The 27,468-nt window shown below is 51.3% G+C and overlaps 10 protein-coding genes across 11 annotated transcripts; 4 read left to right on the top strand and 6 right to left on the bottom strand.

Moving 5' to 3' along the window:
- Positions 1 to 159: 159 nt before the first annotated feature.
- Positions 160 to 3,761, bottom strand: PV09_00119 (uncharacterized protein). The gene has a single exon (XM_016352801.1). The coding sequence runs from the start codon at positions 3,372 to 3,374 to the stop codon at positions 480 to 482; it is 2,895 nt and encodes a 964-aa protein (XP_016219058.1). The 5' UTR covers positions 3,375 to 3,761; the 3' UTR covers positions 160 to 479.
- An 869-nt stretch (positions 3,762 to 4,630) lies between these two features.
- On the bottom strand, positions 4,631 to 8,226 carry PV09_00118 (uncharacterized protein). Its single transcript, XM_016352800.1, has 3 exons — positions 7,921 to 8,226; positions 5,138 to 7,823; positions 4,631 to 5,072 (listed from the first exon to the last, which is right to left on the bottom strand). Exons 1-3 carry the CDS (start codon positions 7,964 to 7,966, stop codon positions 4,844 to 4,846), a joined length of 2,961 nt encoding a protein of 986 aa, XP_016219057.1. The 5' UTR covers positions 7,967 to 8,226; the 3' UTR covers positions 4,631 to 4,843.
- Positions 8,227 to 8,356: 130 nt separating this feature from the next.
- On the bottom strand, positions 8,357 to 9,774 carry PV09_00117 (uncharacterized protein). The gene is made up of 3 exons (XM_016352799.1): positions 9,501 to 9,774; positions 8,754 to 9,440; positions 8,357 to 8,695 (listed from the first exon to the last, which is right to left on the bottom strand). The coding sequence occupies exons 1-3, from the start codon at positions 9,743 to 9,745 to the stop codon at positions 8,572 to 8,574; spliced, it is 1,056 nt and encodes a 351-aa protein (XP_016219056.1). The 5' UTR covers positions 9,746 to 9,774; the 3' UTR covers positions 8,357 to 8,571.
- Positions 9,775 to 9,922: 148 nt separating this feature from the next.
- On the bottom strand, positions 9,923 to 13,340 carry PV09_00116. 2 transcript variants are annotated; one of them, XM_016352798.1, is made up of 4 exons: positions 12,752 to 13,340; positions 11,553 to 12,591; positions 10,750 to 11,505; positions 9,923 to 10,695 (listed from the first exon to the last, which is right to left on the bottom strand). In XM_016352798.1, exons 1-4 carry the CDS (start codon positions 12,818 to 12,820, stop codon positions 10,127 to 10,129), a joined length of 2,433 nt encoding a protein of 810 aa, XP_016219055.1. In that variant the 5' UTR covers positions 12,821 to 13,340; the 3' UTR covers positions 9,923 to 10,126. The 2 variants fall into 2 exon arrangements, with proteins under 2 accessions (XP_016219055.1, XP_016219054.1); XM_016352797.1 differs by having other exon boundaries at positions 9,923 to 11,505.
- A 166-nt stretch (positions 13,341 to 13,506) lies between these two features.
- On the top strand, positions 13,507 to 15,569 carry PV09_00115 (uncharacterized protein). Its single transcript, XM_016352796.1, has one exon. It carries the CDS (start codon positions 13,630 to 13,632, stop codon positions 14,467 to 14,469), a length of 840 nt encoding a protein of 279 aa, XP_016219053.1. The 5' UTR covers positions 13,507 to 13,629; the 3' UTR covers positions 14,470 to 15,569.
- Positions 13,810 to 16,666, bottom strand: PV09_00114 (uncharacterized protein). The gene is made up of 2 exons (XM_016352795.1): positions 16,527 to 16,666; positions 13,810 to 16,474 (listed from the first exon to the last, which is right to left on the bottom strand). Exons 1-2 carry the CDS (start codon positions 16,611 to 16,613, stop codon positions 14,534 to 14,536), a joined length of 2,028 nt encoding a protein of 675 aa, XP_016219052.1. The 5' UTR covers positions 16,614 to 16,666; the 3' UTR covers positions 13,810 to 14,533.
- Positions 16,667 to 19,573: 2,907 nt separating this feature from the next.
- On the top strand, positions 19,574 to 20,362 carry PV09_00113 (uncharacterized protein). Its single transcript, XM_016352794.1, has 2 exons — positions 19,574 to 19,845; positions 19,904 to 20,362. The coding sequence occupies exons 1-2, from the start codon at positions 19,740 to 19,742 to the stop codon at positions 20,191 to 20,193; spliced, it is 396 nt and encodes a 131-aa protein (XP_016219051.1). The 5' UTR covers positions 19,574 to 19,739; the 3' UTR covers positions 20,194 to 20,362.
- A 174-nt stretch (positions 20,363 to 20,536) lies between these two features.
- PV09_00112 (uncharacterized protein) lies at positions 20,537 to 23,237 on the top strand. Its single transcript, XM_016352793.1, has one exon. The coding sequence runs from the start codon at positions 20,608 to 20,610 to the stop codon at positions 23,026 to 23,028; it is 2,421 nt and encodes an 806-aa protein (XP_016219050.1). The 5' UTR covers positions 20,537 to 20,607; the 3' UTR covers positions 23,029 to 23,237.
- Positions 23,180 to 25,149, bottom strand: PV09_00111 (uncharacterized protein). Its single transcript, XM_016352792.1, has one exon. The coding sequence runs from the start codon at positions 25,025 to 25,027 to the stop codon at positions 23,387 to 23,389; it is 1,641 nt and encodes a 546-aa protein (XP_016219049.1). The 5' UTR covers positions 25,028 to 25,149; the 3' UTR covers positions 23,180 to 23,386.
- A 1,095-nt stretch (positions 25,150 to 26,244) lies between these two features.
- On the top strand, positions 26,245 to 27,432 carry PV09_00110 (uncharacterized protein). The gene is made up of 2 exons (XM_016352791.1): positions 26,245 to 26,789; positions 26,847 to 27,432. The coding sequence occupies exon 2, from the start codon at positions 26,892 to 26,894 to the stop codon at positions 27,315 to 27,317; it is 426 nt and encodes a 141-aa protein (XP_016219048.1). The 5' UTR covers positions 26,245 to 26,789; positions 26,847 to 26,891; the 3' UTR covers positions 27,318 to 27,432.
- Positions 27,433 to 27,468: the final 36 nt, after the last annotated feature.

Here is a 27,468-nt window from a genome sequence, read left to right as displayed (position 1 = left end):
TTTCATTCTCTTACGCGTCGCTACCTCGTCGGCTGTCGCGGGTTGGTGATCAAGAGGATAAACTTCGGCAATTGAGAATGGTTTTTTTGGGAAAAAAAAGAATGGAATAGTGAGGAGTGATAGACACGAGGGTTTGCATGAGCCGCATTTTCACGACTCGTGAGCACAGAATCAAAGATGACATTCGCGGTTTTTTCACAAATGTACTGCTATTTGGCACCAAATGAAATGATATGGAAGAGCCAGTTCCCCAATACAGGGTATCTACATGTGAAACTCCAAATCCCTGGCTTGTGTCCGTTGAACCAAAATGCCAATCCAAACCCATAAGATCCTGGATCTCCAAACCGAGTACATTCATGTACCACGGCAAAACCCATTAACACGCCCACAGGAGAAATTTGGAACCCTGGAAGCCTCATCAAACAATTCGAAACAAGTATGCCCTCGTTCAAGACGACGCTACCGCCGTCAGAAGTCTACATCATTACGCACTTCTCGTCTCTGGACGATGGCCCGCCAACAGGGCTCGCCGGTCCTCCAAGCCTGCCTGATCCTCTTAACTGCGCGTGCTGCTGCCACCGCTGCTGCAGATGATCTGGGATTCTATCGATCAAAGTCGTTCTGCCTCCCCCGCTAGGCACTTGGCCGCTCGATCTGCGCTGACCCGACCCCGGCAGATTGCTCGTGCTAAACGACCCGCTGTGCTGCCTGGCATTTTCCGTATACGCGCTGCTGGAACCTGTCGCGGCCGTGATGGGCGCGTGAGGCGAGGCAGGATGATCGTGCGGCGGGTTAAAGCGCCGATCCTTAGAGGCGTCTTCATATGAGGGTGGCGGTGCCTCATCAGAGTCCGAAACTGGCCTGTTGGTGGTGAAGTTGCGGCGGCCTTGGACGAGCGGTCGAATAGGAGTGGGTGGCGCGCTTTGGTCAAGCACTTGGGAGGAGAGCTGTCGGGTACGTCGGTCGCTCTGTTCGAGACGCTGGCGCTCTTCCTCTTCCTCTTGCAATTGAAGAGCGAGCGCTAGGTCTGCATCTTCTTGCTCGACGCGTGTCCTTTCTAGATCGGATCTTGCTTCTTCTTGTTGACCTAGTCTCGACGATGACGACGAAGCTCCAATGGTTCCCGTCTGCTGACCACCCGCAGAATTCCCCACACCTTTTCCGCGCTTCCCTTTCTTCCCGGACACTTGAGTCCAGCCTTGGTCAACGTCGAGCATGCTTTGCACATTCTGAGAGCCGAGGGAGCTGTTCCTCGCACCGACAGACGGCCCAGACGAGCTGCTTTCTGGTGGAATGTTGTGACTGACGGGCCTGAAATCTCCCGAGAACAGCTCTGTACGCATTCCGTTTATGTCGACCAAACTTTCCCAAACAATCTCGTCGTGCGATGCGTACCCGGCGTCCGTGACAAGTGTCAGCAGGGTATTCGATCTTGGTTGTTTGTACACTGTGGAGAAGTGATCATTCCTGAACAATATCGCAAATTGACCGGGCTTGAGCTGCTCTTGTATGATGCTCAGACCGTAGTCCGTCAGCTGTGTAGGCCATGTTGTGAGGAATTGCTTGATCGAGACTAGATCTTCGAACATGTGCTGTTCCTCAGTATTCAGCCCACTCGAGCTCAACTTTGCCTCCAGTTCCTCTTCGTAAAATTGAATATTCTGCGCGTCCTCATATGTCTTCGCCGACCGCTCGAAGGCGGCGTATGCCTCCGAATCGGCCTCCGGGATCCACCCATGCAGGAGAGGTATATTGAATGTGCCATACAATCTCATCTCCTTCGTCTGCTCAAACACGCCAACTTGTCGTTGTGCTAAGGACCCTTCTGGAAGCGTGAATTGCGGGTTGACATTCATGCCTGTGTGCAGTGCGATCAAGAACGAATACAACTCTCCCACGTCAGGAAGTTCTTGTGCACTGTCTCCTCTCCGACCAGACATAAGCTCCTCAAACACAGCGTCCAGCAACAGCCCCAGGCTGACCTGTTCCCGTGACCTCAGCGTCTCCACAAGTCCCGTATCGAGATCCCTTGGTGTCGATAGCGTGAGCGCATTCACCAGCGCAAGCAGCGGACATGGTCCGTTAGCGTTCTGAACCAATATCGGCGAAACCCTCACATCTCGTACTCTGTCATCAAACCACCGCACCTTTTTTATTTGATACGTCTGGTTTCTTTGCTTCTTCATGGCTGCTGTAGGGGAGTCGGAACGCTGCCTCGACGTAGCCTCGGCTGTACCGACCGCATCGGCCTCAGAACGTCGGGGTGGCATGGGTGGTGGCTGCTCCGCTGTACCAGACCGCATTGGCAGCGGAGGAGCTGAGTCTTCAAAGTCGGCCAACAGATCAGCAGTAACTGACTGACTCTGCGACTGGTCAGCCACATTTTCCCTCTGATTGTCTCCCTGATTCATCGCCTGGCCCTGCCACGCGTTCGGCATTCCCGTCAGTCCCTCCTCAGGGATTGGCCCGAACGGATCTGACGTCGACACGGGCCTTTGGCGAGTCGTATCCTCAGCGTTGTGCTGCGCATCTGGCACGCCGGGCATCAACATTTGATGATGTTGCTTCGAGCTATCCACGGGCGACGAGACGGCAGGCAACTCGCTGATCTCCACATTCTGCCTTTTCTCCTCTGTGGGACTCATCACTGCAGGCAACTCTGCAACAATGCCGCCTGCATGCAAGGACGAAGCTCCGCTCCACGCTGCGCTCGAGTTCTGATTCCCAAACAGCGCTTCCCCAGTGTTCTGCGGTCTTAGGAATGGTTTGCTGGCATCTGACCGCGGCGGCGATTGGCTGACGGATCTCCAAGGATTGTTACTGCCAACACTATTGCCGGCCTCACCGTTGCGAGAAGCAGTCAGGCTTTCCTGTGACACATTCGCGGCTGCCAGCGGAGGAGGAGGTGCTCCTCCGGGGGGGCCGGCTCTCAGGGCATCGGGGATCTGCTTGGCTTTGCCTTTGTCGAGTTCTTGTGAGGGCGGTCTGCTTATTCGTAGCGGTGCCGGAACCTCCGCTTCCGGAGTGAGCTTGCGCTCGTCGTCGTCGGTCATCTCCCGTTCTTCCTCCTCTGAGTCGGACTTATCCCATTCGTCCTCGTCCTCATCCTCACCGGAGGAGTCCTCTGGCGTGGCCTGTTTTGTTGCAGGAGATGGCGTCTTGTCGTCGCCGTGAGGAGGGGGAGGGGGCGGTGGCGGAGGATGCAGCGGAGTAGCAATTGGCGCTGCATGCGAAAGCGTGGGCGAGGCAAGCGGTGTAGGCGCAATCACAGTAGGCGTTGGTGGAATGGGCGAAGGCACGGTGGGTCCGGGTGAAGTCGCCACCGTTGCAGCAGCCTTATAGCTGCCAGGTACGGGTTTTCTCGTCACCATGGCCAGATGCGAGAGAGTGGACGCCTTGTGAGAGGACAGGAGAAACAAAGGTCATCGAGCGGTGATCCTTTTTTGCTGAGTTTGAGAGACAAGGCAAGTGATGCCGCGTAATCGCTCGCGTGCTGAGAAGGGCGGAGACGTAACGACGTGGGTAGTGGTGGACGGGAAGCGGAGTTCAAGGCAGCATGATTTCGCGCAGTGTCTAATGCCGTCACTTGCAGAGCACAAACCCTGCCAGTTTCATGTGCGCTCGGGAGAAGGGGGACGCCGTCGATGGCGCCGAAGGCAGTGGAAGATGCGACGGGCGGCTGCTTGGGCGTGATCAAATGAAGAGCGAAGACATGGAGAGGTGAAGAGAGGTGGTTTTGTTGGCGCGGTCGGCATCAGGGCAAAGGTTCAAGTCGAAAGCGGACGCTGGAGGGAAGCGTCAGAAGGCTTGCGTACGATGACGGGGCGGGCAGACCGGGGAAGGGGGGGGGGCCGGGCTGCTGAGGGCCGGTGGTGGCAAGTAGTGGGTACCTGTCGCCGGAGCGCCTGGAGATGGGGGGGCGACCCGCCGGAGCTTAGTGGGTGCAGCGCCGGAGCCTGGGGGGCACAGCAGTGGGCTGCCCCGCCACCAGTGGTGCAGTCGCTGACGCACGCGGCTCTCTGCTCAGCGCCACACCGAGGCTGAACGGTGACCAAAGTTGGGCACGGACGCCTTGGCCTTCTCGTCGGATGCATGCGGGAGGAAAAACGTCGCGCGAGCATCGACAAGCCCGTGCTTCGTACTCTGTTCTACAAGCACGTCTTCGATCGATGCGCTCGACAAGGCTGCAGCGTGTGCAGTAAGGCGGTCGTGTCCAGACATGAGCCTCTGTGATGATGGCGTGCGCGTGGGCTGCGGCAAGGGCTGACTGGTCCGCCTCCCAGCCTGCTTGCGACTTGCCGCCATGCAGCCAACGTTTGCTGATCCCAGGCTACCTTTCCTACGGCCAGGCTGTTCCCCCGAGCTTGACCACTTGGTCAGAGAAATCTGATCCCAAGGCTGCAGCCGCTGAAGCAGGTTCGCCTGCCCGTTCAATGTCCCGTCCAGATCGTCGCTCACGCCACTCTATCCTGTAAAAGTGCATCCTCCCCAGCTGACAAAAGGATTGCTGCAAGGCTGATCATGATCATGACTAAGTGGCCATGACCTCTTTCGACGGAAGTGTTGGACAGAGCCATTGCCATCGCCCGCATGGCTCAACGCAATCGACGCTGAAAGACTTGCCTCGGCGCAAAAGCACAGCGTGTGCCTGAAAAAGTTCGATTTGTTAAGAACGGCTAGACTATCTCCCCGCCACTCAACATCCCCTATAGCGTCCCATCTTTAATCTATCACTGAACACGAACCAAGCACAAGATGACTGAAGCAATAGCCCTGCGTAACTGCGCCTTCGCTCTCTCATATAATCATTCCTTTGCTAACGGTCGCGCCGTCCGCAAGCTCAAGTGCCCCTGAAGAGAAACTGCAGGTCCTCAGGCGACAGTTTGTCCATGGCGACTTTGTCGTTGTTGATTGTGCCGCTGATCATGGACGCCTTTTTCTCTTGCAGCATGACCATGCGCGACTCGACCGAGTCTTCGATGACGAGCCGTGTGATGACACAAGGCCTGGTCTGGCCGATGCGATGGCATCGATCGGCGGATTGCCATTCCGCTGCGGGATTCCACCATCTGTAGCGTCATAAGTAAACATACGTGGGCATACTGACGGTGAGTAGAGGATGACTGCGACTTACGGATCAACAATGAAGACTCGAGACGCCTCGGTAAGATTGAGTGCAACACCACCAGCCTTTAGGCTCACGAGAAAGACCTCCACGTCTGGATTGTTCATAAAATAATCGATGCTGCGCTGCCGTTGAACCGGCGTCATGCTACCGTCTAGCATGACGGTGTTGAAGCCTGCGCGTCTTAGTCTCCAGTCGATGAGCTGCAGCATCGACGTGAACTGAGAGAACACAATCGACTTCAGCGTTCGCTTTCTGCTGCGCAGTTTGTACAGATCGTACACGAGCATCTCGATCTTGGTCGACGACGTCCAGTTTTCCATGTTGATGCGGTTGATGATGGACGACTTCTTAACCTCGTCCTCGTCCTGGATGATCTCCGGCTGCTCCCAGTCCACCGATAGTGGGACATGGCAGCGAGGACAGTCAGCCTCACTCCCGGAAGCTTCGCATGTCTGGATATAGCTTTTCACGCAGGCACGGCAGAAATGACATTTATTGCCCTGGCAGCGCGATTTGATTGCCTCTTCGGCCGGCTCATCGCAGATGGAACAGACGAGGACGTTTTGGCCACCTTCAGCTGACTTACGGGTGATGAGATCGGGGTGGTTGGCGACTTGACGCATTTGCATGATCAGTCCAAAGATATTGGCGTAGTTGTTAAGCATAACACCTTGAGCAACATACGTATCGAACTTGCGAGTGCTGTTCGTCATGATGCTGGACGAGAAATCGCGCTCTATTTCGCTGAAGAACTCGTTGTGAATTACAATTTCCTTTGGCGGTAGTTCCATGGACGAAGTGTGGTCTCTCTTCATGCGTCGAAGCATGACACGAGCAGTAATCATGTGCAACTTGTCGAGAGCTTCTGAACGCATGCTCATCGAGTCTCCCGTGATTGGGTTCAGGAGCTCCTCATTGAAGACGGATCGATGCTCGGCAGCAGAATGCTTGCAATGAGTGCACATGTAGTCGTCGCCAACGGACCAGTGTAGCTGGGCACACGGACATTTTTCGCAAAAGTAGTCCGCAAAGGGGCGCACTTCAAGAAATCGGAGCAGGGAGAAGAACTCGCCAATCCGGTTCTGGACTGGAGTGCCTGATAAGCACCATTTGTACCGGCTTTTCAGCGCGAAGCAAGCCCTTGCTACGCCTGTTGTACGTTGTTTGATGCTGTGGGCCTCGTCTAAGATGACACGGTGGAACGTGATCGCATGAATGGGAGAGTCTTCTTTGATGATATTATCGCCACGAGACCACCCTTTCTCCTGCTTGCGGAACATGGATTCCAGGGAGTTATAAGACATGATGACCACATTATGAGCGCGGATAACTTTCGTCGTCAAGTTCTTAGATTTGGAATTCGTATTGTGCACGATCAAAACCTTCAGCTTGCCGTCTGTGTAGTCGTTGATCTCATTCTGCCATTGCATAAGGGCCACTGGGGGAACAAGAACAAGGGTAGGATCCTTGGCCGGGAAATCGGACATTATGAGCGATACGGACTGAATAGTTTTGCCCATGCCCATCTCATCACCAAGGAGCCCACCTTTATATCGTGACTTCTCTTGCTTGATCATCCAGTCAAGGCCTTCGAGCTGGAATGGCTTAAGACGACGTGTTATGGCCTCGGGCTGCGCAGCTTCGACGGGCTTGATGATCGGAACTTGCTCGAGATCCGTCCACATAGTCTTTATCTCGGGATGTGCTTTCTCAAGCTTTGCACGGCGTGCTTCCTTGCGGTCATATCCACTTTGAAATCGGCGGGCTCGCATTCTGGCCATGCGGGCTCTACGTCGTGCTGCCACTTGTGCCCGGCGGCTCGTGTACGTTTCTGCAAGCTGGTCCATCGTATCCTCAATCTCTTCGTCACCTGATGCAGTAGATCCACGACGATTCGTAGGCTGATCGTCATCATTATTGTCAGGATCAAACTCAGACTCTTCTTCGTCTTCCTCATCATTGCCATACGTCGTCGTAGGTGTAGAGCTAGCAATCCTGGTCCGAGCGAGATGACTTGCAACACGCCTCGCTTGGTTATTCCTGGTCTTGTTCGTCCGCAGCCGTTTAGATAGTGGCTCGTCGAAGCCCTCTTCTGGCTCAGAGGTTTCGTCATCTTCGACTTCGTCTGCTTCAGTGTCGTCGATCACAGGTCGTCGGCTTCGCGACTTCCGATCAGAACCTATCGGCAAAGCCCCGTATTCTTCCTCTTGAAGCCTTAAAGCTAATTCCTCGTCATCAGCGATGTTGTAAGTTCCAGATCTCGATGGGCGACCTCGCTTTCGCTTTGAACTCTCCATGATCGAGGCCCCGCCAAGGCTGAACTTCGGTCCCCTTAGAGACAACGAGCCAAGTTCACCTCCTGGTGTATTCATCGCAGTCGTGTTCGGAGTTTCATAAGCGGTGGAGCCATCTCTTGTGGAGACAGTCGAGGCTGCCGAGGATTCGCTGGTAGCAGTGAGGTGGCGTCTGCTAGCTCGTGAGGGCATCTGTGAAACAACAACGCCTTCCATAACACGACGTCGAGAGGAAGATTTGGTAGATACTGCAGAGTTCGGGGCGGGATCTGACAAGGGATCTTCAGACAGGTTGTCGTCGTCACCGTCGTGATCCGAGGAGTTGGCGATGAATCGTCGCGCGGCTGAGGCTCTAGACGTTCTTGAAACAATGCGATCGCTCCCAGATTGCCCTGGAGCTTCGAGTAAATGTTAGCTATTTTAGCTCAGTGAAGAAATGGAGCTGTCGAAGATTCGAACAAGGCTCATGGCGATTGAGAAGATGAGTTGGCTTACAGGGCGCAACACGGCTAGCCTTGGCAAGCCTTGCTGATCGCGGCATTATGCACTACAACTGCAAACGAGCAGGAAAATGGACCGAAAGTAGTATCGAAGATAATTGAGATAGTAGAGTGCTCAGGAGGGGTCAAAAGTCCGGTTCTCACGGCAATTCGAAGTTGGACGCGACGGTGGCCCCCCCTACCGCAGTCTTCAGGCTAGTGGCAAAGATTCGTGTGACCGAGAGTAATCGATAGCGACCGAGGATCAACAGTTCATGTGCATCAAGTGAGAGTAGGCAGCGCGCAAGCGGTGTCTTCTGGGACTTGTTTTGATAGCAAAAAGAAGACTGGCAAGTCTCGAAATTGACGAAGTATCATCGCGGCCCTTGTCCAGTCTCTTCACGCGTGTTGAACGGGCGGTCAGGTGATTCTCACGCTAGGCCAAATGTGTCGTTAATTAGTATGGATGCCTAAAATGTCTTTTCCGAGTCCCCCATGCAGTTCAGCTAACTTACTGGAGAGGTAGAACTCGTCTCTCAACGAGAATATTAGACTGATGCGGTTTCAGCTGGCTTAACCAAGGCAATCTTTAAGAGTTCTACAATTGCTATTCTCAACATTCAATATATGATACACTGCACGAATCTCAGAGGGGACGAGCTATCTCTTATTGAGAGAATTTGCCATGAAACGGCACTCCGAGGGCCGTCAACAGCAGTCGAGCTTCCTTGTCCACCTTTGCGCTCGTTTGAACTGTGATATGCAAACCAGGAATCATCTTCTCAGGGTACCTACAATTATCATTAGCACAATTCTTCTCTCGTTCCGAAGCTCGAGCGTGGAACATACGCATCGTAATTCGTCTCAATTTCTGGGAACAGGGCAACAGCCTCCGGGTCAAACCCAAAGCTCACATTTCCCGTCTGATCGCCACTGCTCCAGCTGATGCCCTTGTAATCCTTCACCTTTGGCATAACGAGCTCCACGACCTTTGCCAGGAAATGATACATGTCTTCTCCTTTCAACTCGACCGTACAACTCGTGAATTTACCCTTTTTGAGACCCCATTGCACAACAGAATGCCTGGCTTTGTGTGTGACGGCACGCTGATTCGTGATAGACTGCAGCACCATTCCTGCGACGTGGAGATATGCGCTGTCCTCGTTGGCATTGGGAACGAATGAGTGAACGACAACTTTTTCAATGCATGGTATGTTCCGGAATGTTATGCGCCTGTGTACGGGACGCAGCGGGTGACCACCCTTGGGTCCACGAAGAGGTCTGCCGGAGAAATAAGGGGAATCGCCTTCCCACGTCCGTAGGCGCTGTCCGATGGGGGGCTCTTGCACACCAGGTGGCAGGTGCTGGTAGGCGGCAGTCATGATGTCTTGCGCGATAGTGCTTTCATACGTTTGTTGCATGCGTGGTAGAGTGAAAGGCCCGGGTATGAATTCGCGCGACGCTGGATCGGATGGTGGAAGTGGTTGATGGGGATGCAATGGGCCACGGTAGTATCGCGGTGATCGAAACTTATATCTGCCAAAACGCTTAGTATGCACTCACTAGTGGTTATCCAGGACCACTAATGACACTGACCTACTAGAAGGCAATGGCTTCTCTCTCTCCTTGCTTTGCTTCACGGGATCATAGCTTTTGATGACTTCTTCGCCGGGTGCGGCGCCCCCGAAGGATGTCTGCTCAAGGTCTTCGTCAGTCGACTCCACCGCAGCTGCAGTCGCCTGCCATCGCCGTGGTTCAAAATGTCGCGTGCTCCTGCACTGGTAACATTGTTTCCACGAACCACGAAGACCTGCAGTTCTTCGCAGGCTGGGCGTCGCCATTGGATGTGCTTGGGTATGGTCAACAGCTGTTTGACCAAAAAGCTAAAGAGTTGGTGAAAGAGGACCGCGCACGGCCACTTCCCAATGAGGCAACCTCCGCACTTATTAGGAGCTTCTTCGATGAATAAACGGAAAGCAAAAGCCAAAAATAACGCAGACGATCGAAGACTTGATCAGTGCTATTCTTGCGTGTATTGCTCATTTGATTCTCAAGGGTATCGTGTCTATCGTAAAACAGAACATATGTACAAGGCTACCTCTTGAATCCTTTTGCCCAAACCGTTTCATGCACCTCGAACGTGATACGCATCTGCTTTTCACATCTTACTCTAGCGAGAGACGTACGGCATATCCCTTGAATGACCTGAAGTCAAAGCCACACTACATCACAAGGCATTCTCTGTCAGGTACTTTCTTGTTCTGCTCGTTTCGCTCCCCTCCCTCCAACATTCGACCCAGACTGCTGCTCCTCTTGCCCTTCTTTTGCTTGAGCGACTTGCTCCGTCTTGGACCATCGGCTTTAGTGACGTCCTTGTCTTTGTGTTTCTCTGTATTAGAGCCAAAATTAAAAGTGTTCGCCCCATGCTCGTCCTTCAACCCAATCTGTTCAGCAAGCTTGTCCTTGCTCACCGCCGCACGGAGCTTGCTCAAGTTCATGGCAAGTCTGTTATCGCCGCTCTGGCTGGGTGGACGGCTCCGCGGCTTCATCCACGATTTGACCATACTATTTCGCCTCGAGCTACCCCCTCCGCTGATCCAGCTCGTGCGACTGTCGTCCGGGGTGGCCGGCACTGAAGACCCTCCCATCTGCCCTACATCGTTTTCACTGCTCGCGAAGTTTATGCTGCTCCTTCTTGTGCCCTGGAAACTGGATCTCCCACGTGGAATGTCCAAGCTCTGCTTTGAATTGCTCAGCGACTGTTTGGAGGGGCGAGGACCAATGGATGGGACTGCGAGACTACTAAGATCGATACTCTTCGGCCTGGTGTCATCGGACTGCTTACTATCGATTAATCCAGTCACAGGTTCGGCTGTCTGATTATGAGCTCCAGGATCCGACGCAACTGCGTTCAATTCCGTAATATTTTCGGAAGAAACTGTGGCCGTAGCCGGTGTGGTAGTATCTATGTTGGCGGACGAGACTAGGGTGTCCTGAGAAGGAACGCTCGACACAGCTGTTGTAGTGACGAAAGACTCGTTCACGAGCTCGCTCCTTGTTGCTACTCTGCTGATATCCCCACTGCTCTTGTCCGTCGTGACAGCCTCGTCATATGTTGGCGGCAAATCTGTTTCGTTGCTATCGTCATCGATCGATCGCACCTGGTAGAATAAGAGATAAGGGCATTCATCCTTGAGCGCCTTTTGGATATCTACGCTTGCTATACGCTGTTGGGCGAGGTCATCGAAACGTAGCCATTGCGTAGCTTGACCATTGTGATCCTCTCTAGCTCGCACAAGAGCAATGTAGTGGCCAGCATCGAGGGACTTCCCACGGTGACAGATGACTGCAAGCAATGAAAGCTTAAAGTTCGTAAAGTTTGGCTCGAACCCTTCGTCGCCGTGTCCACAGTCGTCTGAAATGAAATGAGGCACAGCGATATCAAGCGGGATATCAATGTAGGTGTCAAGCCGGGAGCCAACACCTGCGTTTGTCATGGAATATCTTTTGAGACAGATGCCAAGCACTGGTCTTTTTTTTTGTAAGTGAACGACGACTTGCTCGTCCGTTTTTGGCTCGCTGTGGTCATGGGTATACCAAGCTTGTTCATATCAGTCGCTGATCATAGGAAGATAGCTAGAAACCTACGAATCAAACTGAAAAACTGCCAAGCGGGCATCAGCACTTCTCGTCGTATCGTGCTGGCTCGCGAGCGTTTGCCTCGTATGTCGATGTCATCGTGAGCGCGTTTCTCTCCACCAGAGTGATCATTCGCCAACGACCTTTGACCAAAGATGCTCTGGCCTCGCCTGCGCAGCTCCGCTGGTCGAGATGGGCCTGCCAGGCTTGGCTCGTCTATGGGCGACTCGACAAGCTCTACCGTCTCAACATCCATACCCTTCTCCGGTCGAACAGATTGCAGAGTGTTCCTGCGCTGGAGATGCCGTTTTACCTCAATTTTATTGTTGAAGTATGACTCGAGACAATCTTCGAGCTTGATTGCAGTCCCGTCTGCGGAAGGTGGAGGAATGGCAACATCTAGAAGCCGTTCTCGTACAATTCTATGGTCATCCCTGTCATCTTTTCCGGTATGGTAGACATCCATCTTTAAGGTTAGCAATGGCAGATCGAGTTTCCCAGTAATGAACCCAAAAGCCTCAGAGACATCTTGCTGTCGCAGCAGTGCAGCCTCGGGCCATCCACAGTCTCTCAGTGCCTCTTGGAGCTTTTGAGTGATATCTGTTGTAATGAGTTTGCCTGTACGTAGCATGTTGACCCATAAGCGAAGTAATGTAACCAAACGTTTCCGTGGTTCGTCTGCGAATTGGACTGACAATATGCCTTCAAAGCTGTCTGTTCTTGCGAACATGGAAAAGAGTAACGAGTCTAGGTAGCATGTAACGTTTTCGCGGTTGACAGCTCCAACCATGTTCAGCTGAGGATTTGCCTCATATATCCTACCCTGCGAAGCATCTTCGTACAGCTTGAGCAGAGTGATGGCGTTTTCAACGTTGCCATTAATGGACGGCAAACGAAGCACATCTTCGACTTGACCTTCACGTACACCTATGCCCTCCGCTTGCAATCTTTGGATGATCTCTTTGACCTTTTTTTCCTCGTCTTTGTCGCTCTTGCGCTTTTCGTCGCTCGGCGTGTGTAGTAAGCGGCTCGCATCTTTGCTGGGCACCTAGGCTCGTCAACAACAGCCCGAGGCATGAAAGCGAATGACCGAATCCAAATATTGCTACTTAATACATGCTGGAAACAGGTTTTGTTGGCGCTCTGCGCAATACACGGTAATGTGCAACGCACGGCATATCGCAGCAAACAACGTGGGGAGAGCTTACCGCCTCGACAGTCGACTTCGGCCTCTTCTCGCGGCGGCTAAGAAATCGCTGTACTCCGTTCATGTTCATGGCGGCAGGGCTCGCTCATGACTCGGGATTCTTTGACATCTGCGATGAACGGGTGAAAGGAGCAACTTGGAAAGGTCAAGACGAAGCAGCCTGGGGCCACTGGACAGAACTTGAAGATAGTTGCGACGACAACAGGCTGCAGATTCCCGCTCGGTGGTCAAAGGTGGCAGCGCAGGGTGCGAGAGGCTAGGCGAGGGGGTGGGGGACGGATCAAACGCTGGGCAAAATACCACACTACAAGGCTGTTTTGACGCGTGGATTCGGCGGGCGCTGCAACTGTCGGTTTGGAAAAGATGTAACGGATCCGTCGTCGCTGCCGGAGCGTGGCACTGTTTTGGCTTTCTCGTGCGTCGTCTCTATTCGTGGTAATTTTGGAACGGCCCCGATCACCCCCCTCCTGCGCACCGGAGACGAAGATCCCCAAGGCGTGCTAGGGTTTGCCTTCCCACAGATCGGGCCCCTAACAACGAAAGCGACGGATGGCTTGCCGGCTGTCAGGTTCTGCAAGATAATGTTCGCCCCACGAGGATGTGCGGTGGGGCAGAGATTCGGTTAAGGGAAGTTAGGCCACGTTAGGCGGCAGCAGGCGGTTTGTGAGTTTAGCCCTAACAGGTTTGGCGTGCCGGCCGACGGCAGCATGGTATCATGTCTACGGCGGCGATGGTGTCAGCACCCAGCACTGCCACACGACCTTCGCCGGTCCGACAATCCACGTACGCTGGCTGTTCGCCGCGATCGAACGGCACCGGAACTACAGGTGCGCCAGCAACACGATAATCCCACTGGCTTGCCCAGCTCAATGTGCCGTCATGGAGCCCACCGCCATGCTTGGTGCGAGTAGCGACGACGAGGACTGGGACGACTGCGACAGGCCAATCCCGAGAACAAAAGCGCGTAGGGGCCCAAGCAGGCGGCAGATTCATCAATTTACGAATGTGGATGGCATAAAGTCGGGCCTGGTCAAGGCCCTCGGAAATGAGAACAATGTTCAGCGGAGCAAGGATGCTTTGAATCTCGACACTATCATACAGCTGCCTCCTCCAACCATCACGCCGTTCGAACCGGGCGAAGAAAAGGTTCTTCCGCCGTCCTTGCTTCTAGCCTCCCGGAACAAAATACCGTACGAGCAGCTGTTATCTACACAGAAATCTGTCAACTTCAATCTACCGTACTTCTTCTACGGCGCCCAGGTGTACCCGGCTGTCCTGCGCGGTACAACGAACACGAGGAAATCTCTCGAAGACATTATTCAGACCATGACACCTGCGTTGGTGTACGGTATCAAGCGCCATGCGTTACGTGGTCATACCTGGCCCGGAGTAGTGTGCACGGGAAACCAAGCCGATTTGCTCAGCGGCATGCTGGCCTTCGGGATCTCAGACGCAGCGCGAAAGTGGTTGGACGACTTCCAGGGCGGAAGCAGCGAGCTCCGTACGATGAGAGCAGACTTCGTTTTAAAGGATGGAAGAACGTGTTCTATCGATTGCGGCGTATATGTCACAAAGGAACTACCGTCATTGACTCTGCTACCCCACAGTGAGAAGATTTGGCGCGTGAGCGATCTTATGCGAGACCCATGGCACTTGCGTAATTTATCAACGTCCATGGCAGAAGAAGAATACTTGAATAGCAAGTTGCAGAGAAATTAGTGAGTGACGAACATATAAACCTCGCGAATGGTTGAAAGACGGAACTCTCCATTATCATCTTTCTTCATTTTGCTTGCTCGAAATAGTCGCCGGACCGGAAAGGTAGGGACGTTGAAGTCACCGGTGGCGATACAGAAGAGCTGTATTCTAAGTAAGGCGCCGGAGTTCCAGCGTTCGAATGGGCCACAAAATAACTGCTTCCCGCGTCACTTAGGCGATCTGGAGTTCCTATGCCTTGCTGCGACGAAAGCAGGACTGCACGAGTGTGCAACTCAGCCTCGAGGCTATCCTGTGCTCTCCAGGCTCCCACGCTCCAAATCGCGTCGGAACCGTTAACAGGCATGCCCGTGAAATGATAGGCCGTGGAAGAGCCAGCTGATAATTCACCCATTGAATTTCCATGGTCCGGATTCATTTCTGGAATTGGAGCTTGTGATGCTGAGAGCCAATTTCTCAAATCATGATCAAACTCGACGGGACCAAGCCGAATAATCTCTGTCCTAGAGTACCATGGTCCGTCGAGACCGTTTGGTTTCATAAGGAAGCTTATGGGATATCCTTCCGAGGTAGGCTCGGCCGCAGCAATATCGACCTGGTGAATGCGAGCCTCTTCTGGTGGCAGCTGATCAGGTCCTGGAATGACACCTGGAGGGAGATTTAAACCCTCCTCTTCGACCTCCATCACTCTTTGAAAGCAGAAAAAGGATCTGTGCGACTCGAACAGACATTCCCTGCGCGGAGATGTCCATAGCAACGCAAGTGCTTTCCTACGAATATACGGCCATCGACATTTCCAAGCAACAAAATGTAATGGCGGGATGATACCCATCTCAAACGAAAATCGTTTGGATAGTTCGTCAGGGAAACGCACAGAGCTCGCAACAAGAATTCCAGAAAGTCGCACAATGTCCTCAAACTCGTTCTTGAAGTCATCCCACGCCGTCTCATTCGGATTCAAGGCCGCAGAAAGCCAGATATCCATTGTTGTCGAAATTGCCTGCAGCAGGTTGCAACCAATCTTTATTTGGTCATCTTTAGTAGAAGGATCGTGCGTTTGTAAATACTCAAAATTGGTCTTCCAATCATTCATAAACGTCTGCAGCCGAATCTGCTCGGCGTACATCTCCATTGTGACACCGTTCATATATTTCGCATCGCCAACCGACTGTATGAATTTGACCGTCGCGTTTACCAGATCAAGAAGCATCGTCTTCGCTTGTTCGATGGACTTGGCAGGTTCGTGTGGAGAGAAACGGCCTGTCTTAAAAGTTGATGACGAAGCAAATGAATACAGATCTAGTGATGGTCGACCAAACAAAGATGATAGCAGATTCAGCCAGCCAAACATCGGCACAAGCTCTTCTTCGATGAAAGCCGATTCAGCGGGTAGGGAAATCATGTCTTTGAAGGCGTTTTCCCGCCAAGCCTTGAGCATTCTCACTCCTGACTCAATGTGTGTGAGGGCAGAGTCAACGTGTCCACGTAAAAACTCGAGGCAAACGAAGATGATGGCAGCCATGACAGGAATTCGAATCGACTCTGGGTTGGATTTGACGACATGTACCAGCGAATTGATGGCTTTGTTGTAGGACTCCAGAGCAAAAGCCGCATGTCCTTCCGTGCCGGCCACAGGAGAAAATCCCACCATGCCCTCGTCTTCGTACATGGCGCTGACGGCTACCATTGCGTACCGAATGGTAGGCTCGTACGCACTGATTTGGAGTACACAGCCGTTCCAAAAGGATCGGCTGAAGAAGCCAGAGAGCTGTGGAGCCGTTCGATGGAAGAAGAACTCTAGGGCACGTCGTTCTCTCGCATTTCCAAGATGAAGTTGAAGCTGCCGTTCCGGTGTTGTAGAGCGGGACAGAGTCGTATTGTCTTTGCTCGATACCCGTTTGGCCTTGGCCTTTGGGAGCTTTGGCTCTGAATAACCATCGCACTTCCGACCTGTGCTAGTGCACTTTACGCACTCTGGCTTTGTCTCATCGCACTTTACGTGGCGAATCTGTAATCACTTAGCCGCGACTTGAGAGCGAGGTTTCTTCTCTCTCCCTCACCTTGCATGTCACACAGCCGGTCTTCACCTTGGGCTTGCTTGCCCTCTTCTTCTTCTCCAAGGCACTCTCCGCTACGGTGGATTCCATGCAGTTGCGTAGGCAGCAGACATTTCATGCGAGGGGTTCAGCGACAAAATGTCGCCCACCTCCAAAAGACGTTTCGATGTCGCCAAGTGCGTGCACGTCCTATTGGGCGTCCAGACAAGCCTAGAAAGCCGCCACCATGCCACGCGTGGATCCTTGCCCAGTTGCGGAGAAGAGATACTGGACGTGACCATGCTAGATTCGGCGAGGCGTTGTCCTTTCGGGTATCAACCACGACGTTCGCACCACACCAATACGGCGGCAACGCACCGATGGCACGGAATCCCCATGTCGATCTCGGATGCCCCAATCTCGAGGGCTTCAGCGGACCGTGTCAGCATTTACGAAGGACGTTCCTCAGCTGAGGTCTACCAGCATTTCGAAATGATGACACCTTTCAGCTCCATGGGCTTCGGATTTGCCAGTGGTGGAAACCGTTCAAGCCATGTAATTTCAAGTAATTGAAGCATCAAAATGCCGCGTGTTAATGACGCTGGCACTCTTAATCAATGGTCGAAAACGGGTTTTTATTTATCATTTCGGGGCTCGGAGCTGAACCAAATAAATTACATCGTCTTTTTTTTTTCTTCTTTTCCATAGCACCTTCCAGGAAACTCCGACATGATTAGAACTACGTCCTGAATTCTTGGATTTGTTGAACCGACTCGTTAAGGCTTCTTTATTTCATCCATCTGGCCCGATGAGACTCTCAGTCAGAAGTGTCGATGAATGGTTATACATCTGTAGCGATGAAAGCCAGATTGTCCCCAACCTGTCATTAGACAAGCCGCAGTCTGATGTTCAAGGAACACGTAAATGCATGTTGGCGCTCAGGATGAATAGCGACCAGTGGTTAATATGGCCTGGCGCTTATGTTCATGACATGGCAACACGTCACTGACACAGAAACCCCATAAATCACGCCTGACGATAGGTTCGGACCGGGTCGAACGAGTTTATTCGCTCAGAGCTTGAAATGCTTTCAAGTAGATGCTATTTGGCACTCACCATACCGCTGCACAGGTTTGCGAGACACCTAGTCACCGATTTATCTCTTTCACAAAGTCGATGTTAAGGTCACAGATCTCTCTGGCCATGTCTCGGTGGATGAAAGACTCATTAAATGATTTTTCTGCAGTTGTGGGATGTAAGGGAGTATGCTCTCTGTTTTAGTCCTCCTCCCTATCCTCAAAGCTCATGCACCGAACATTTCAACCGTCAAATATTCATGTATCAACTATCAAGCCGGCATACTAACGTTCTCCTAGTCATGTGATCTACTCCTTCTAGTTCGTCATCTACATTCTGACTGCATTCGTACGTAGGCTTCAGGAAATGAAAGCTATGCACAACAAGACTCCATCCCCGTTCCTCCTGAATAATAGACTTCGCAATTCTGTAGAATTCTTGAGGTATCTGTCTACATGGAAGCAGGAAGCACAACCGAGCATTCTCTCATCAACCTCTGCCAACCATGCCATCAGATAAAGCTAGCAAGATCTTACCTCAAATATCCAAGGCTCATTCCGGGTTCCAAAGAAAGACCGATTTCACGCCGTATTGAGTGTAAGAGTTTGAATTCTGGAAAAGAGGCGGTACCTACGGGGAGAGAGCATATGCTGAAAGCATTATCAGATCTCCAGATGAAAATCATCACCTTCTACGAACTGTAACTCAACTTCAGAGCGAGACTGTATTGAGTTAGAGACAAGGCAGGATTTGTGAAATCCGAAGAGGACGTGAGCTAATCTCGTCACTCATAGAACCGTTCTCATATGAGATTAATTTAGAGTAGCTTCGGTTGAGGCTAAGCCAAGGATGTATTATCCAAAATACCAAATCTTCATATACGCAGCTTGATGTATGATTCAATGAGTGCTCGGATTTCTGAAAGAGTTTCTGAGGATACATTACCTTAATTCAGATCCCATACCAAGATTCTCTACACAGCTGAACATGTAATCCATAAATCGGAATTCCATCAGCAGAGAAGTCTTATCCAATTTCCTGATTGAAACTGATTTGACACGCAGGGGAATTGTCCCAGGCAATGCTCGAAGAAGTTTTTATACAATTGGCAAAGCTACAAAAAGGATAATTCACGAAGTCAAAGGATGGTCTGTAGTAGGTAGCTGTTTGCTATTGAAATATGAATTTAGTGCAGAGATATGGAGAAAATAGTTGTGCTCGCCATGGACCAGGATCTCAACATGAGGAGGAATAGTCAAACTAGTACTGAGGTAAAAAGAACACCAACTCTCAACTCGACTTTCTACCCTTGCTGTCGGATTTCGACCAGGACGTTCATTTCTAACTTTAAGTCCGGAGCATTTTATTTGATTGAATCATCTCCGTCACAAGAATGCTCGATTTCTTCTCAAATCTCCCAAGACAAAGGCATCGAACAAGCTCTGCCATGGAGCCGAAAGAAAAGCATGTGTGCTCCACAGGTGTAAAAACAGTCTCAGTCTAGAACGTTGATGGGACAGCCTACGCGAGATCTCATAAAATTAAACAAGGGATTTCACATCCAGCAGACGAGAAGCCTGGAGCAAAAAGCCGCCGGCTGTGGTGCAACTAACCTTTCTTGTTCCGGGTACAGAGAAACACAAATACATGTCTTCCATTGTGACAAATATGTAATGAACAACTGGGGGGAAGGTGGTATACAAGCCAAATGGGAATAAAAGAATGGTAACTGGTATTGATGTATCGAATATCGTGCGAGGAGGGCGTAACGAGTTTGGCAACGTACGGAGATCATGGGGAGGCTGATTTGCAAGTTGAAGTACTCTAATTGGAGAAAATTTCATACGATGAAGGGAATTCTCACCCACCTCGCTGGTTTTCTAGTCAAATGGCATGAAGTTTTCATGTTGTGGACCGGCAGAGTTTCGAGCCAGGATGTTATAATCTGGCGCAACCATAAGCCCTTGCACCCTTGTACGCATGACATCACACAGGTCGAAAACCAGGCTGAGGCGAACAAAGGTTTGGCTATCATTAAAAAGATGTTCCGTCGCATGGTATATCAGTGTGAGAAAGAAGCTAGACCTGAATCTCGATAGCCACATCTATATACACAGCGCGTCAATTTCGTGTTGAGAAGCAAACGAGATACTTGTCAGGATGTCCTCAGAAGACGGATACAGCCATATTGAGGTGCCAAAGCCTTACAAGGAGCAAAAGTCTCCGTACAAAGATGAGAATGCCGAAGAACCTGAGGTCAAGAAGGGTAAGTTATGCTCGTGGAATCGACTCAATCTGAATATACTGATCAAATCCTCGTTCAGGAATCCTCCACCACGCTGCTGATCCCTTGGGGCAAGGTCTGAACACCGTTCTAAAGCCCGTTGGGGCTCCGCTTGGAATAGTCACAGGCACTCTGGGTGAAGCCTTGGGGGGCGTGACAAAACCTGCCTTGGGTCCGGTTCTGGGCAGCAAAGACGAAAAGATGGAGGCACTCGGGGGGGACAACAAGGATAGCTACATCCACGGGAAGGACACTATTGGAGGACACCTGCAAACTGGAGATAACCCGCTGGGACTGAATCAGACTGGAAGTGACAAATTCAGGGACTAGGCGTGAGTTGGGGCTGTCACTTCAGGCATATATTTTGGTAGGGGCTGAATTATCCGTTACTTAAACAAAATTGTATAAATGGAATGGGTTTTGTTTTTGCCTTTGCTATGTGGCTGGGACCTTTATTTACCATATCACGAGAAGCATCACACATGTATGTCATTCTAACATGATTTTTTTTTTTAAAAAAAAAAGAAAAAAATTAGGAAGCAAGATGCGTACTGTAAGAAGATTCCAATTGCGGTAGTGAGTGGAGAAGTCGGAGATGGCCGTTGGTTGCCGTCGGACCCCGCAGGGTCTCAAGAGCTGTGGGCTGCCCAAGCTCCTAAGAGGTTGTGTGTGACAACATTTCCACCTCCAAAAAGGTCCTACTGTTCGCATCACAGATTGGTCACCATCAATGTAAAATCCTCGATGGATTCGAACGAGCGCACGCCCCTTATTGCGGTAGTGCAGGTGGCCCCGCAGCGGCCACGGCGCCGCTATCGACATTCGGGACTGCGGAGATGCTGCACTTCGATCTTAGCAGCTGTCCTTCTCATGACCGTGGTTGCCTTTCTTCTAGTTCTCTTTATAATCCCAGATTGCGACCAAAAGCACAACAAGAAGAAGCAGAATGACGTCTGCATACCGAAACACCCGCTCTATCGCGACAACAGTAAACTGCGCTTGTTTGGCGCGAAAGAGGCAGATGGGGATCTGAGCTATAAGAAGCTTTTGACTATCTTGTCCGCCACACCGCGGGAAGAAAAAGTACGGGAATGGAGCCAGTACTACACCAGTGGCCCACACCTTGCCGGCAAGAATCTGAGTATGGCTGAATGGACGAGGGATCGCTGGAAGGAGTTTGGCATCAACCAGACCGAGATTATCCCGTACAATGTGTATATCAACTATCCTCTTGGTCATCGGTTGGCGCTTCTGGAGAGGCAGAATTCCACAGAGACCGTGGACGATGCTTGGAGCGTAGCGTTCGAGGCAAGGTTGGAAGAGGATGTGCTCAAAGATGATCCAACATCAGGTCGTGACGATCGAATAATGACCTTTCACGGATACAGTGCTTCGGGAAATGTCACTGGCCAGTACGTATACGTCAACTACGGCACATATTACGACTTTGAGGATCTTATCGCTGCGAACGTGAGCTTAAAGGGCAAAATAGCCGTTGCTCGTTACGGTGGTGTTTTTAGAGGACTGAAGGTCAAGCGCGCAGAAGAGCTTGGAATGATTGGCTGCATAATCTATAGCGATCCCGGAGATGATGGTAACGTTACCAAGGACCAAGGCTACAAGGCTTATCCTGACGGGCCGGCGCGAAATCCAAGCAGTGTACAACGAGGAAGTGTTCAGGACATCTCCCAGCTTCCCGGTGATCCGACGACGCCAGGCTACCCCTCGAAACCAGACGCGCCGCGACAGAACCCCAATGGGACCATTCCCGGAATACCATCTCTGCCCATATCTTATGAGGATGCTCTGCCTATCCTGAGATCTCTAAACGGATACGGCCCCAAGGCAAAAACCTTTAACAAGTATTGGCAAGGTGGGGGACTAGAAAAACTCGGAGTTCACTACAATGTTGGACCATCGCCGAAGGACCTACAGCTTAATCTAGTCAACGAGCAAGAGTACGTAACCACACCATTATGGAACGTAATTGGTATCATCAATGGCACAATTCAAGACGAGGTGGTTATTTTGGGTAATCATCGTGATGCCTGGATCTTGGGTGGTGCAGGCGATCCAAACAGTGGCTCGGCCGCCATGAATGAGGTTGTTCGCGCCTTCGGTGCTGCCTTGGAGGAAGGCTGGAAGCCTCTTCGCACTATTGTGCTTGCGTCCTGGGACGGAGAGGAATATGGTCTTGTCGGTTCAACTGAATGGGTTGAAGAATACTTACCCTGGCTGAATGCAACTGCCATCGCCTATTTGAACGTCGACGTAGGTACCACGGGACCAAATTTTAAAGCAGCCGCTGCGCCTCTACTCAACCAGGCGCTTATAGAAACGACAAAGCTGGTTCTTTCGCCAAACCAAACTACGACTGGCCAAACCGTTTATGACGTGTGGGATAAGCACGTCAGCACTATGGGCTCTGGCAGTGACTTTACCGCTTTTCAAGACTTTGCAGGTATTCCCTGCATTGATATGGGCTTTAGCTTTGATAAAGATACCCCAGTTTACCACTACCACAGTAACTACGACAGTTTTTACTGGATGGACAAATTTGGCGATCCTGGCTGGCACTACCACGCCACCATTGCACGAGTGTGGGCTCTCCTTGCTGCACGCATTGTAGAGACTCCTATCATTCAACTTAACGCCACTGACTACGCCATTGGCCTGAAGCAATACCTGAAAAAGGTCGAAGATAAGGCGCACAATGCCACTGCAATGGGAAAACGGCTCGATTATCAAGGCCTGCCTTTCAACATATCCTTCAAATCCCTCGAGTCTGTGATTGAGCGCTTTCACAATACCTCTGTTGCGCTGGATGCCGAGGCAGAAGCTCTTCTTGATATCGCACTCAACAACCCGATTCCCTGGTGGCGATGGTGGGAACGGCTAGTTTTTTTCCGCAGAGTAAAAGCAGTGAATGACAGGTACAAGACTTTGGAGCGCCACTTCTTGTACGGCGAGGGTCTTGATGGTCGGCCCTGGTTCAAACATGTTGTATTCGCTCCCGGAAGGTGGACAGGCTACGCGGGTGCGACATTCCCAGGATTGGTGGAGGCTGTTGAGGACGGAGATATCGGTGCAGTGTTCAAGTGGATGGCTATAATTACGGGAGTGGTAGCTAAAGCGGCAGATTCAATGGTCTTGCCAAACAGCTGAACGAAAATGGTCCAAGAAACCAATGGTGTACGAAAACCAGGCAAATGATCGATTCGTGGATAGCGTTTATTGGACGTGTAATGATGTATGATGAAGAAAGTCCATAATTCTGGAAGTCTTGTTACTGCAAGGCAATCACATATCGATAGAATAGAACCAAAATAAACGTGAATTTAGTAGGACTTCTAAGGCCCGGCTGTATAGCATCGCTATGATAAGTCCGTAAGGACTTACGCTAAGCCAATATCTTACAGATCAATCGACGACATGCAATGAGTCCAATACGCCGCAAATGCAAGAGTCCCATCCAGAACTCCCCCTCAAACATGGTGTGTGCAGGTGTGCTTCGCATAGCTTTTCACCACCACATATCGTTGATACCGTCCTCGGGCCCTGGCGCATCGGCTACATGTCCTTCGCCATTGTCTGCCTTCATTCTCCATCCAGCCCTCTCCGCTCTGCGAATGCCCATCCTGATCCACTCGTCCACAACGCCGAGCTGTCGTTGGATGATCAGCTGCGTGTGTTTCCTCACGGAAGCCTTCTTCCTTCGGTGCTCCTCCTCGCTCCACATGAGCACCCGTTCGGCGATTTTCATTTCATCCTCGCTTTCGAGCCTGTACCAGACTGCCTCACGGCTCACGTATCCATATGCGTCCAGTATATTGTCGTCCGCCGCGAAAGGCACGCCCGCGATGAGTGCGGCAGGTATGCACCATGAGGCAAGTTTGGAGAGGTAGTCGCTTTCGGAGCCAAACGAGAACGCCGGGAGAAGGATGTACGATTTGGAGAGGATTTCGTATTGCTCTTGAAGTGGGAGAGCATGGTCGACGCTGAGCAGCGGCTTGACCTTCTTAGGCACATCCGGTGGAGCCCGCTCACCGAGGATGTGCAGACTGATCTCACGCTTTTCAATTTTGGTCTCTTCCTTGGTCTCAATTTTCACGCCCTTTTTCACGCGATCCTTGAGCTCGACAATCTTGTCAAATACTTCAGAATAGTTGTGTCTGGTGGCATCGAAATCGCCGTGCATGGCAATCGGGTACTGGAATGTATCTGCACCGAGGGTCGAAGACATGGCGCGTGCGAGCTCGTCGTTCGGTAGTTGCATCGGGAAGAGGGGAGCCAGATGCCGAACCGTCACTGTGGCATTGAAATCCCATGCGTTGATCACATCTGTACGCAGGTAGCGTGCTGTGTGATGGCTCAGCGCCACGAGATCCACGAGCTGAGCATTGATCCAGGGTTGCAGCTTCTCGATCAAGTTCTGCTCAACCCACCGTTCAGGCTGATGAATCACGCAGAAAAGATATGTATCCTTTCGTTCCAGGAGCTTCGTCAACGGCTCGTTAAGTGCTAACAAGTCAGCCTCGCATGTCGCCGACACTATAATATGCGGCGAGACATCATCTGCCCTGACGGCAGCTTCGAAGTCTTCTGAAGACTTGTTAACGAGAATGGGGTGCGACAGGTTGAAATTGTTTATGATTTCGCCAATTCCATAGCGCTGCTGCAACATGTATAAGCTCAACTGTGTATAGTTCTGAGTACCGAAAGCGTTGATCAGCGCTGCGGTCGTCTCTTCGTTTGTGCCTCCAGACTCCACGATTGCGACATTCACCACGTCTGGTAATGGAGGATCTGGCGGAGGAAACGGCGTCGGCTTTAGATAGGAGCCCGTGCCGTGCGGTGTAGCCGTTCCTACAGCCAGAGGTTTGGTGTTGCTTCCAGCTTCTTTTCCACCTGGCTCGCCCTGTATAAATCCCGGCTTTTTGGGGGGGCTCTCCCATTTCTGATTATCGTCGTGAGCGTCATCCTGTTTGTTATAGCCGCTGGACTGCCAGGCCTGCTCCCATGTTTGCTCAAGCGTGTCTGCCCAACTGTCGGGAATCGGCACTGGCACCGAGAGGGTCACCTCGCTCCGGCGCGAGAATAGGAACAGAGAGATAAGGGCGACACCGCAGAAAACGGCCAGAGCAAAGAACCGGCGAGGTATCATATCGATTGCCCGGCAGTCATGCAGACTGAAATACCATGGTCAAAAAGGTGCTGCTCAGATCGGTACGGCTGGATCGATAAAGTGCAGGTGGTTACTGTCAGGGGCCAAGTGCTTGGGGTGACGCAACAAACCCGCCTGGGGTTTTCCCTTTTGGGACCCCCCAGGTTAACTTAAACATTCTCAGTCACGCTCACGTGAGCACGAACCTGAAGTTACAGTCGATATTTGGTATTTTAAGGTACCACGTTTGCGACTGGATCCAAGGCCCATTTCAGGTGCTATGCCTCAAAAATGCCAATATCCGACAGTCTGATAGTTGGCCTCATCGATAGCATGCATTTGGAGCCCAATCCCGCTCTGGAAATTTTTTACTCTCGACTTCAATCGAAGGAATGGTATACAATTTCGGCCGTCCAGAATCGCGGCCATAACAAGTACTCTTCTAGGAGATGAGGGTATGGAAATGCTGAGGGCAGAATGAGTAATTGCCATCTCATTTACTCACTGGGCAACAGCCAAAACAAACGTACGCATGAGATTGCGAATAGATGAAAGCTGAACTTCGCCTAACCAGACATCTAAGCCCGTCTTTCAAGAATTAACCTCACACAGCAAAGAGTAAAATGCTCGTTGATAATTTCGTCTTGTTTCTATTATAACAATACGCTTGCAACCTAACCTTGACTGATTCAATACTATAGGGCTATTGAGCAGTACCTTATAACAAGCAAGAAACGTGACGAGTCTGTTTCAGGTGCAAATCCAAACATACATACATCATTTTGGGACGATACGCTTCAATAATCTTTGCCACCCTTTCTGGGTGCCATGACTCGTTCGAAGTCGATTCTTTACCATCACCGCCACCACCACCGGTCAAGAAAACTCGTCTCATGATTTAGCCTAGCTCATTTGTTCACACGCTAGTTCAGGGCTATTGGAGGCCACGAAATCAGCCCTCACACCACGAAGCGTTCCTAGATAAGGGACAGGAACATCCCCAACAGTCAAATGGAGCCTTTGCCTCTTATGAGATCCGTCGGCCGTTTGTACCGTGGAAAGGGAGGGTATTCGAACAAGTAATCTCGGATACTTCCTTCGATTGTATTGTCAAATTACCTGTCGCCGAAGATCGAAATGGTTTCGGGGCCTGATCAAAGGTGTTGACCAGTGAATTCTGAAAGCGCACGGCTGAGACTCGGAGTACGCGGCCACGACTAGCCTCCAGATTGCAGCATTTGCTCGTTGGAGGATGCAGGAGACTGCATGGCTTCGCTAGATCTGAAAAGATCGTTGCAAGAATCCTGGTACTTAGCCCTCCTCTGGACGCCATGTACATTCAGGGTAATCGTGGGCTTGCTCTCGAAGCTTTGGTGGCGCCGTGGGCAGCCAATTGCTTGCTGGCGCCAAGACAAATGCTTGAGCTTGACTCCCTATTTTTGGGGCTCCTTAGCGAGCGTGTGCCACCTGAGCAGCCTCGTCTGAATTTGCGCCATGTCTAGATCGATGGTACGGAACAGTGTCACTTATCATAAAGACTGAGCAATGCCCAGGTTTTCAGCCGCGATGAAAGCCTTCGGAACTAAATCTTCTCCTTCAGCCAAGCTGCGGTCTGTCTCAACCGCCGCACTACCTCTTTATAACATATTCTTGCCCGAGATCGTTGGTCCTCGCGATTGGCTCGCTCTTCAGTCTTATAAAGTCATACAACTACGCCCACCCGCCTCAAATCCGGTGTAAACATCTGACTATTCAAGATCTAGCAAGTTTGATCTATCAATATGGAAACAGATTTCTAACAACTTATATACCCCAAAAGACCCATCGCCTCGTCTGACTTGTTTCAGCATACAATACAAAGAAGATGGCACCTACTCCCAAGAGCTATTATCATTCCTCGAGCAGTAATTACGATAGCGGCTCCTCTGGTCTCTCTGCCGGAGCCATTGTAGGCATTGTCATTGTTGTACTCATCGCCATTTTCCTTTGCACCTTTGCGTACAAAGTCTACAAAGCACGTAAAACTGGTCAACCTGTGAATTACGGGACCATATTTGTTGATTCTCTGAAATGGGCGGCGTGCGGCGCTTGTCTTTGCTGTATCGCTCTTTTTGCTTCTGAAAGTGGAGGCAACGACAACAATGGAAACGATAATGGAGGCGCTGGCGAAGCCAATCAGGAATATGCTTCCGTGCCACAAATGCAGATGCCAGAGCCGCAAGCAAATTGGCAACCGCAAATGAACTGGCAGCCAGTACAGTCGGAGGCCCAAGATGGCATTCAAGTGTGAATGGATTTCTTTATGGCGGTGGACGCAAGGAACTCATCTCTCACGAATATGGTTCGGCATGACTTTTTATGTATATCGTCGTTTTATGAAACCGATCTGATTCATGTAATTTCTCCTCAGCACAATGACAGCAAAGTTCAAAAAGACTCGA

The sequence above is a fragment of the Verruconis gallopava genome (assembly GCF_000836295.1).
Source record: "Verruconis gallopava strain CBS 43764 unplaced genomic scaffold supercont1.1, whole genome shotgun sequence".
Taxonomy (NCBI): Eukaryota; Fungi; Ascomycota; class Dothideomycetes; order Venturiales; family Sympoventuriaceae; genus Verruconis; species Verruconis gallopava.
The sequence above is the reverse complement of the archived record's forward strand: the minus strand, read 5'-3'. Positions and strand labels throughout refer to the sequence as shown.